The 11,309-nt window shown below is 40.0% G+C and overlaps 1 protein-coding gene across 1 annotated transcript in view; it reads left to right on the top strand.

Moving 5' to 3' along the window:
* dock4b (dedicator of cytokinesis 4b) overlaps nucleotides 1–11,309 on the top strand; it is a 124,153-nt gene that overhangs the window by 74,886 nt on the left and 37,958 nt on the right. Inside the window, 13 exon segments of the mRNA XM_032505199.1 lie at nucleotides 451–551; nucleotides 1,681–1,762; nucleotides 2,720–2,890; nucleotides 5,058–5,247; nucleotides 5,944–6,080; nucleotides 7,213–7,353; nucleotides 8,101–8,129; nucleotides 8,131–8,160; nucleotides 8,162–8,189; nucleotides 9,323–9,417; nucleotides 10,235–10,310; nucleotides 10,684–10,784; nucleotides 11,047–11,105. Coding sequence (XP_032361090.1) covers nucleotides 451–551; nucleotides 1,681–1,762; nucleotides 2,720–2,890; nucleotides 5,058–5,247; nucleotides 5,944–6,080; nucleotides 7,213–7,353; nucleotides 8,101–8,129; nucleotides 8,131–8,160; nucleotides 8,162–8,189; nucleotides 9,323–9,417; nucleotides 10,235–10,310; nucleotides 10,684–10,784; nucleotides 11,047–11,105 — 1,240 coding nt within the window.

Genomic DNA, 11,309 nt, shown 5'->3' with positions numbered 1-11,309 from the left:
TACACATGCACTAATGGAGAGATGTCATAGTGAGGGAGCTGCCCGTGGAAAGGCACCACAAGCAGTTGGGGGGTTGGTGCCTTGCTCAAGAGCTCTTTGGCAGTGCCCAGGAGGTGAACTGGTCTCCAGCTACCAGTCCACCACCATACTTTGGTCAGTATGGGGACTTGAACCAGCAACCCACGGTTCCCAACCCAACTCCCCTTCTGACTGAGCTACTACTTAACTATTTCCATTTGATAGCATGGTGAAAACATGCAGTCTTGAGTTTGAGTATTTCACTCATCATGCAGCTTCACTGAAAAGCTGGAACAAACTGACACAGAATAAATACAATATGATAGTGAAATAAATGAAAGCTCCACAAGGGGAAAAACAGAGTTGCACAAAAACTAATTTTCAATGTTAAGGAATACTGTTTCATAATATGTATTTCCCTGTCATTTCCAGGTCCATATCATCAACCTCCTGCAGGACAGCAAATTCCAGCACTTCAAACCAGTTATGGACACCTACATCGAGAGCCACTTTGCCGGAGCTTTGTCCTACAGGTATATGACATTTCAGCCCCCATTTCTTAAGATGTGGCTGCTAAGGGCTACAGCAGCACCTATCAGCGTTCAGCAGTGCAGCCTCCTTGTATTGTATTCTAATGACATACTGTATCACATGAGCAGGCATGCAGACAGGCCAACTGACGTCAGTGACTGAGAGGCAGTTCTGTGCTGTGATTTAGTCAACAGAAGTGTGGATGAAATGCTTATGGTGCCCCCTGGCTGATGATAAGTGAAATTGGAAATTGTGCTCACTTTTGCTTGCTATCTCCTAATTTTTCTCCTTCTCTGCCACACACACACACACACACACACACACACACACACAGACACACACACACACACACACACACACCACCATTCACACATGTATTCACAACCTGCCGTTCTCACTGGCTGTCCTATTCACACTCTATATATACCTGCTAAGATTTCGTGCTGTTGCGGTTTTAATTTTAATTTTTTTAGTCTTTGCATGCACCCACACAGAAAGCTTTTGCCAAATCCATTTTTTACCTGTGATATTGTTTCATTCAAAGTGTCACACCTTAATAATTAACGTAGTTATTATACCTGTCTTAGGTCATTAATAGGGAATCAATATGTCATCCAATCCTTATTAAAAAGAGAAAATCCTCTCATTCTCTCGCACAGCTTACTGTTATATTACTATACTATTATATATTACTATTTTATTGTGGAAGTATCGCTTCAATTTGAACAGTTTTATTTTAAACTCCAGCAATTTAAAAACTGGTACCAACAACAAAGTATTTTTTATTGAATTTGTCCGTCATTCAGAGATGAAATGTAACATTTGAATAAGCTGTATTTATGAAGAAGTATTGAATCTCTGAAATTGTTTTAAACAATGTATGAAGTGATTTAAAAAAACAAAAAAACAACTGCATTGCATCATCTTTATTTGCTCAATCCAGTGTGAGAAGCTCAAAAGTGTAGCTTGGGGTGTGTGTGTGTGTGTGTGTGTGTGTGTGTGTGTGTGTGTGTGTGTGTGTGTGTGTGTGTGTGTGTGTGTGTGTGTGTGTGTGTGTGTGTGTGTGTGTGTGTGTGTGTGTGTGTGTGTGTGTGTGTGTGTGTGTGTGTGTGTGTGTGTGTTTTTCTCTAGGGACCTGATCAAAGTGCTGAAGTGGTATGTGGACCGCATTGTTGATGCAGAACATCAGGACCACATACAGCAGGTGCTCAAGGTGAGGCATATGCTGTAGAGCACACACATGCACAGACAGGGCAAACTGAGTTGCATTTTCAAAAGACACACAATCATGCATATGCACACATACACAATTAAACCCAATTAAACACAGATGCATCCAGAAATACAAACAAACAAACTTCTCCCTCTTGCTGCCACTCCTTGTAATTTATTCCACACCAACAGCAGCAAATACATTGCGCCACCATTCATTATTCCCCTCCTCAATCCATTACGCTGCATGCAATTTTAATCAGCAGAAATGCAGTGCCTCTGGTGTTGCTAATCCACATCACATTATTTTAATGACTCATGCAGATGCGGCGTCAGAGAAGCACATTGCTGCTTCTGTACTGTGGTTTCCCATTTATCATTCACGGAATACATTCTGCACCAGAAGTAAATGTTACTCTGTCATGCAGTAAATAATAAATGAGTGGTACACCGCAGATGTGTTTGCAGGGTTTCCTTCTACAGTATGAGCGATCTATAGAATATCTTTTATTAGGTTTTTTAGAGCACCTTCTTTAGACAGGTTTCATTTTGGAGCAACAATGTGAATCGGTTTATCTTTAGACAAATTTGTAATACTTTCCTAATAAAGAAAAAAGCAGGTCACTTGATAAACTCCATACTATTTAAGTCAAATTTTATATATATTTCTTTCCCTTTTTTTTCTTTTCTTTTTACGGAGGCATAAAACAGAAAAAAAACTGCAAATGTTACGCATTTTTGCTTCATAAATGACTTTATCAACGTAGTAATCTGTTCTGTCATTTAAACACCACTTTTGCTTAAAGATCAATGTTGAAGTGTGTGTGAAAATGCATCAGGGGCAAAATTAACGCCACATCCTTCTTTAACCTTTTCCATCGGAAGGGAAGTCGGATTTGCTGGGCTTTCCTAATCACCAAACAGCTGCTAAACGACGATTGTTCTTTCTATCCTCCAGGCCAGCGAGTACATCTTCAAGTACATTATCCAGTCCCGCCGGCTCTTCTCATTGGCCACTGGAGGCCAGAACGAGGAGGAGTTCCGAGTCTGCATCCACGAGCTCTTCATGTCCATCCGTTTCTTCCTCTCGCAAGAAAACAAAAGCACCAGTCCAGTCGCACAAACACAGGTGTGTGTGTGTGTGTGTGTGTGTGTGTGTGTGTGTGTGTGTGTGTGTGTGTGTGTGTGTGTGTGTGTGTGTGTGTGTGTGTGTGTGTGTGTGTGTGTGCGCGTGCGTGCGTGTGTGTGCTTTCAGAAGTCTGTGACATGCATTTACATGTCTTCTTGTACAGGTATGTGAATTTCTAAATTTGTGCCTGTCTATACAGTATTTGCACCACATTCTGATTTCTTTCTCAAAGACTCCTGTTAATGTAGTTGTGATAGGTGAGAAATTGTCTGTAATTGAATTTCACGCTGCCTGAGGGTCTGGACTCGGAATAGAAATATTCTGCGGCAGCTTTTCCATTTCTGCTGGGAGGTCTGCACAGCAGGGCAGCCACCGTCACTGATTTTGAACAAGCAACTAAAACAAACAAGCTAAAGACACCAAGGATAATTCTAATTATACACAAGAAACAGGAGCTTGTGTGGTTTTGTGCATATTTGTGCACACTTGTGGGGACATAACGGCATTTCGGCCGCGCCAGAACCAATCTGCTTCCATCTCTTCTTTTTTCATCTGCCTTCTCCATTTCTTTTTGTCTTTTGTTTGTCTGTTTTTTATTCTCACTTGCCTCTTTTGTCCACTTACTTCTCTTTTAGTCCATTAGAGTCATGCCATCTTTTTATCGACCAGGACGCTCTCAGCACTCAAGTCACACAAAACCTGCATATAAATGTGTGTGTGTTCATTCAAGTAGTCTATGTTAATACTTTTTTTCCTTTTTTTGCCTCACCCTGAACATTCAGCAAGGAAAGTTCTCATCTTTTCAATTTTTTCAATTACTCCATCATGTATTCTTTTCACAGCTCATTTGAACAATTGACGCAAGATACTGACTGTCTTGTTTTAAACCCCCCGGTTGCTTTGTGATTATTTCACCTCACTTTGATGCCCCCAAGAATGAATGTAACATTAGCTATTCCTGTTGTGCCTTCTTCATGCTGTCTGCAATGCTTCACTTTACCCATCCACTGACTCCTGATCTCCGCTAATCTGTATACTCAACACACTAGCCGTGAGAAGATGCAGGCCAGGCTTAATATCATTTGATTTATAAGGTAATTGTCATTATGTTTTTCTGCACAGATGGAATTTGCCTCAGGGAACAATTGCGTAATTAGTAGTTTCTCTAAACGTCTGTTTCTGGACAGTGACCCAGTTATTATGTTCCAAATATGTCATGCACAGAGCAATTATACAGATTATAAGGAAAACATGTAATTAGAACATATTGAATGTGTTTATGGTAATTCAGAACAAAAATAGGAGTTGTGTTATGTTTTTATTACACCTGTTTGAGTAGACTAGACACCATGTTGGTAGAGAAACCCTCTGATTTATATTATAATAGGCTGCTCTACATCTGAACTGCTCTTTTGTCAAAATTACACAGCACCTGTATCAGTGAACAGAAGTGATGCTGAAAAATGGCTTCTATCCTGTGCCAGGCTTTCCTGGAAAAATGATAGAAAAAGGGACACAGTGACTCACCTCTCTAGATTTTTCTAATCTTTATTTTTCAATTGTGCAGCGAGAATCTGACAGAACTTGACAGGAAGAAAGAGCATCAGACTGAGAGCTAGAAACAAGCAACTGACAGCAATCCCACTGGAGTAGCCCTTACATTGAGTCCAAATAATCCTTGAGTGCCTGCTACCAACCAAATCCAGTGTAGGGCAGTGATTCATAGCACAACAGTGGCTATTTACCTTTGTTTTCCCAACAAAAGAGCACTCTGTTAACACAGGCGAATATGAATATAAAACAACTATTGTGTTATGGTTGCCTTTTGTGCAATTAAGTCTTTAACCCAACCCCCCGGAGGGATTGAACACAGTCTGTCATTACCAGTTTTTCCCATTGAGCTTCACAGGACCTCCACATCACTGTGAGAATGGAGGCCTTTATTAGATTGAGATACATTATACAATGCTGATTTAATTAAAATTGTATTTAAACTACTGAATAATATCTTGAAATTCTCGTTTACATATGAATTTCTATTTGAATGCTTTTGGTTTTTAACTTTCGACAAAGTGATTCCAGTCTTTGAGGATTTTGTTTGCGATAATGGATTCATAGTGCCTGTTCGATTTAGCCAAATGATTGAACATTGCCCCATTCTGTCTAGGCGGTGTTCCTGCGGACATTTCCAGCAGTATATGGCGAGCTTTTGAAGATCTTCTCCGTGCGTGAGGTGGCCGGCTTTGTCAGGGAGACGCTGGGCACCCTGCCCACCGCTGTCCATGCTGACTGCCTGGAGGCTGTCAAACTGCAGTGCATTGCCAAGACGGTGGAAAGCCAGCTTTACATTAACCCAGGTAAAGAATTGTTTACACAAACAGATACACAGCTTGATGTGCACACATAATTCCAGCTTGTAAACACATTAAAAGCCCAGCACTGAAACATTTGTGATCAAATAACAGAAATACAAAAAGCCCTTGCATACAGATTATGAACACACAAGGAAAATAAACAGCACAGAGGGAAACAAACAGATTTGAACCACTAGATCCATCTGCAAAATGTAGACAACAATCAGTGATACTTTGCGCTGTATATTTGTCTTGCGTCATGTACAAACAGGCTATTATTCCATATTATACTAAGTGGTTGTGCACTCCTGCAGTGCAGTCATTTGAGGACACACCTTGACTAATTGTTACCCTACAGTGCACCTAACTACATGTCATTACGTTGTTCTTAATGAAGGCTGTACACTCTAGCAAATTACTGTCATTTGTTTTATTTCCAGCATGCTCCCAAAGGGTACATGTGGCATGAAAAAAATCCCTCATGCAAATCATATTAACGTTACACAAAGACTTCCCTTGAGAAACTTTTGATTAAACAGAAACACACAAGAAACATTGTGTGCTCATAATAGTAAAACAAAAACTAATACAGCCACAGATGGTCGGTGTATTTTCCCTGTTCGTCTCTGTTGTGTTCACTCTTTATTTATCATTATGTCTTTGATGTGGGACAAATGACTGTGTGTGTTTGTGTTGCAGAGTCACGGTGCATCCTGTTGCCGGTGGTGCTCCGTATCCTCCAGGCACACATGCAGGAGCAGAGAGACCTGGTCATGTGCGCCCGCATCCTCACCAGCATGCTCTCCCTTATCCAGAAGGAGGAGAATGGCACTGCGGTAAATATTACAGTAGTAATTGGTTTACCATTATACAAGCCCCCTACATCCATTCGACTTCAGCAAATCAGTAGGTGGTTTGTACATTTTATTATGGATGAAGTGACTTTATACAATTAGAATTAATTTGCTTTGCTATTATTAAACAGTGTGACTGTAGAGGGGGAATTACTACCATAATAACTGAAAAATAACTTTAAAGGAATTAGTCTTGCAGCAGTGTCCTCGCCAATACATTGCAATAGCAGATTGCTTTGTTGTGTATATGGTCAATTAGTCTTAGTAACAAGGACATTGGCAGCCGTGCAGTTCAGTAATGAACCATCAATTTAGAAATGGCATTGTCGAAATGGCAGTCACTTTGATGTGTAGCAGCTCGGGTTGCCTGACTTGCAGAAGGACCGCTAGTGGTAAAGGCGCCCAGTAGGACACATATTAGCACATACACACTAGCACACACACACACACACACACACACACACACACACACACACACATAGAGAGACTGGCACCACCTAAGGGGAAGTGACAGCAGTGGAAGCCAATGTGCCAGTCTGAAGCTCCTTCTCATTATCGCTCTGTCCAAGACCTGTCTGTCTTATCCAATGTAGATACAAGAGGGAGATGTACACACACACACACACACACACACACACACACACACACACACACACACACACACCAGTATATCCTCCACTCTCTTTGAGTTTCTTTTAATCTTGAACTGTCTCCCTCTCCTTTGTATTGCATCTTCTTTTATTCTTTTCCTTTCTCTTTTTTCTCTGTGAATATAAAGTTTGAAAATGTTGCTCTTTGCCTTGAAACTCCGTATTAGGGCCCATACCTACTAGTTCAAGACTCATTAAAATTGTGATGAAAGTAAGATTATAGGTTAAGGATTGAAGGCTTTGGATCTGAGGCAGAATGACGTCAGTTGTCAGAAAAACTCAAGTAGAATGCAAATTAGTTACCTTTTGTTTTAAGGGAACATTCAGGTAACTTTGAGAGGTAAAATGGAGTCATTTTTCAAATTTCACCATGACATTTTAAGTCTTGGATATGTTGATAAAGTAAAAGTGAAGTGTTCCCTTTTGCCTGTCATTCATGTCCAAGTGTTTTGTCCTTTGTGTAGGAGCCGGTGGTCTCAGAAGAGGTGGAGCTAATTGTGGAGAGCCTGCTGGGAGTTTTACTGAGAACCATCCTGGAAATTAGCAACCGTCCCCAGCCTGCAGGACCTGCCATGAGACTACAGTTCCAGGATGTCACTGTATGTGTGTTTTACCGTGTACAGTACAGTGTGTGAGTGAGTGAGTGAGTGTACAACTGTAAATTGTTTTGGGACTAAATGTGCAGGAGTAATTATAGATTTAAAATTGAGTTGCTGCTGTGGCGATTATATTTCTGCTAACATTATTAACATTAATGGCAATAATTAAGATTTAATACAACAGCATGAAAAGGGAGTGTTGAAGCGGATAATAATGACATCTTCATAATGATCATTGTGTAATGATTGAGACTTAAGCTGAGGTTGTTCCACTTGTGATAGAGCTTTTTTCCTTTTCCCATGGATGTCAATAGAGGTTTCGAAATGGAATACAATATAACAAAGTGCTTCCTTTCCTAGTTCCTGTAACAAAAAATATAAAAGAGATTCCTTTGCAAGAGCGCCATGGTTCAGTGTTGATGTTGCCATTAGTGATGGTCAAGTGAAGCTTTGCAAACCCCTGTCTTTATTTTCTGAGTTTGACAGAGAGCGCCATCTAAGATCAATTAGGACAGTGGTTTGCGAAGCTTCATTTGACCATCACTAGTTGCCATGCCTCTGACATGACAAATTTACATGTTTCAAACCACAGTAACATAATTCATTTAGTAATTTAGACCTGCCTGAAGATGTCCCTGGTTATACCACAGCATTAAAATAATCTCTCTCTCTCTCTCTCTCTCTCTCTCTCTCTCTCTCTCCTCATCCTCTCTCCTTCTCTCCTCTCTCGTTGTGTTCTATCCTGTCGGGGAGTTTGTGGCTTGTTTGTTGGCCCTTCTGCACAATGAGTGACAGACACTACCACAACTGCTGCAGGCATCAGCAGCAAAGACACCCTGAGGGTAAGCCACCATGTCCATCTCTCTCTCTCTCTCTCTCTCTCTCTCTCTCTCCTCTCTCTCATCTGTCTGTGGCAATTCTTCTCTTCCACTTATTTATATATATATATATATATATATATATATATATATATATATATATATTGTTTTTCTTAACTGCTTTGAGACATCGCTCTAGCTCTCTTTCTCTCTCAGTCACTTTCTAAAGGTTTTTATAAACTTTCCACTCTCCCACAAGTGCCTCACCCACTGCAATTTCTGAAATGTGTGTAAACATATACACACTTATGTTAATATTCTTTATTTGTATGCTTACATGTTTACTTTTACAAATGTGTGCATGCAATGGGGGTTGCACTACAAGGTCAGCAGTAGCAGGTTACAAACTACAAACGGAGACGGAAAACATAAAAAAAAGGAGACAGAGATAGTTAAAGGGGTCCCACCTTTTCCCAGTGAGAGATAAATTTGCTGATTGTCAGAAAAAGTAGAGAAGTAAAATGCTCACGTTTGCTTGAGAGCACACTTTTCCTGCTTTATTTCGAGCATTTTTATCATAAGTATCTTAAAGTAGTTGTCTGGAAAAGATTGAGCAACCACTCGACTTGGGAAAAAAAATTGAAATGTGACAATAAATAAAATAGATTTAAACTGAGAGACACTGTATTTCATTGTTTTAGCACCATGGAGACAGACATGCAGTGAGTGCATTTGATTCCATGTTACACACAAATCCTTAGATTAAAGAATGCAGTGTTTTGCATTTACATTTATCCAGAAACAAATCTGTGTTTCTCTGTAAATTTACTGTCAGTGGATTTAAAATGTTGTAATCCATTGAAGGTCCCACAATGCTATTCTTCATCCCTGCCAATGTGATTACAAATGTTTAAATTACAGTTATGTAACAAAATACATGTCAGCGTGATGACAGTATGTGTCTTAAATCCTAATTGAGTGTACAAGGGAGTGATATGCACACAGCTTGATTTTTAAATGTTTCAGTACCATAGAGAGATAGTCCGAGAAAGACAGTTTTGAAATCCTGCACAAGCTTGGAATTTAGGACCAAGCCTGACCCAATTGGTTCGACTTTCCAATAATACATGTCTGCTGCATCTGTTTGTGTGTTCCAGGACTTTCTTCTTCAGATCTTCACGGTCTTCAGGATCCTAATCCGACCAGAAATGTTTCCCAAAGACTGGACCGTCATGCGGTTGGTCACCAACAAGTAAGACCACACACACACACACACACACACACACACACACACACACACACACACACACACACACACACACACACACACACACACACACACACACACACACACACACACACACACACACACACACACACACACACACACACAGACAGACCGTCAGACAGCTTTCATCTGCTGAAAGTGTATGTAGAGCTTTGTCTCTCTTCATAGACAGCGTGTTCCACCTTTCTCCTTTAAAAGGTCAACTGTCTTCAGTAATACAATGTGATGTCTTTTTACTACATAATTTCAGCTGGAAGGTGGAAGTACAAAGACAAAGAGAAGAGTAAAATATTGAATTGTCGACATCCAAAGAAATATTATTGTTAAGTTATTATCTGCTGAAAATGTAGGGGAATTCTGATGTAGTGCTCTCAGATGAAATGAGAGTGAATCCAAGGATAATGCACTTTGTCATTTGAGGACACTGTCAAATGCAGTGCATCAATCTGATGCATAAAGGTCAATGCTTGTATCCACCACAGACTCTAACTCACAAATGTTTCTTTAAATTCAGAAGACTTGAACTTCACAACGACGAGAGTGCCACTTTGCTCGTTTTTGTGTTTCCCTTGGGTTTTTATATTTGGCCCTTGTCATTATGGGATGTAATTGCAAATGTGTCTTCAGTTCACCTTTGTACTATCTGTTGGAGATTAGGAAGGTACACATTTCACAAATGGGCCAGTTGAATAGCCTGTCAATAGTTCATGGTGATGCATTTTCCTACAAGCTAACATAATAACCCTTTCCACCTCCTCCTTTCTTTCTCTTGTTCTCTTAGTGTCATCATCACAACTGTCCTCTACCTGTCTGATGCTCTGAGGAAAAACTTCCTCAATGACAAGTTTGACTACAAGGTAGGCAGCACTGTATGTGTGTGTGTTTGTATGTGTGTGTACGCATGCAAGGCTACAGTGCTTTTTTATACTCAAACTTAACTTTTTTGTTCATCACACAAACAAAAGCCTTCACAGAGACACAAACATAAAACAGAGCTAACAGAGCTAAACGCTTAAGGCAGACAACAGAATTAGTGAAAAATGATGGTGTTTAAAGGAGTGTTATATATTTTTTTGTGACTGAATTTAACAACTGTTGTTACTACTGAAAACTTTTACTTGAATAGACATATTATCAGGTTTTCTGCCGGAGTTCCCTGAAAGGTCAAGTTGCAGGAGGATGTTTTTGCACAGCATTGAGATAATGCAATTTTTTTGCTGTCATTTTCAGGTGTGGGACTCGTACTTCTATCTGTCTGTAATATTTATCAACCAGCCCTGTCTTCAGCTGGAGTCCTTCTCTCCCTCCAAGAGGAAGAAGATACTAGAAAAGTAAGTTCTGTTTGTTTGCAAATGCGTATGTGCACACACTAGGCATTCGTTGCTGCATGTGTTGATGTGTTGTTGCGACTGGCCAATACTGGGCCATGCTTTCTCAAAAAGCCATCCTGTCCTGTTCCCATTCTCTGTCAAAACGGTTACACACACTGAAAGTGTACTGTATCGACTACTTAACAGGCTGTTCTCACTGCTTCTCTCTGTATTTACAGTACCTGCAGCAGGCACACGTTTTTAACCATATTTTTTTATGCAGATATGGCGACATGAGGGTGATGATGGGCTGTGAGATCTTCAGCATGTGGCAGAATTTAGGTAAGACAATAAAAGTAGTTTTAATGCACATGTTCAAATTTCCTCCTACATACAATGAGAGCCTTTTTAGAAAAGACTAAATATCAAACTTGAAGCGGGGCAGCAAATAAAGGGCTGTCAAGGCAAGTCTTTTATTTCAGCAGTAGGTGTTATGTGTGTATGTATGTATATATATGTATGTATATCTATATATATATATATATA

The sequence above is a fragment of the Etheostoma spectabile genome, chromosome 23 (genome assembly GCF_008692095.1).
Source record: "Etheostoma spectabile isolate EspeVRDwgs_2016 chromosome 23, UIUC_Espe_1.0, whole genome shotgun sequence".
Taxonomy (NCBI): Eukaryota; Metazoa; Chordata; class Actinopteri; order Perciformes; family Percidae; genus Etheostoma; species Etheostoma spectabile.
This window is presented reverse-complemented; position numbering and strand designations above follow the sequence as displayed.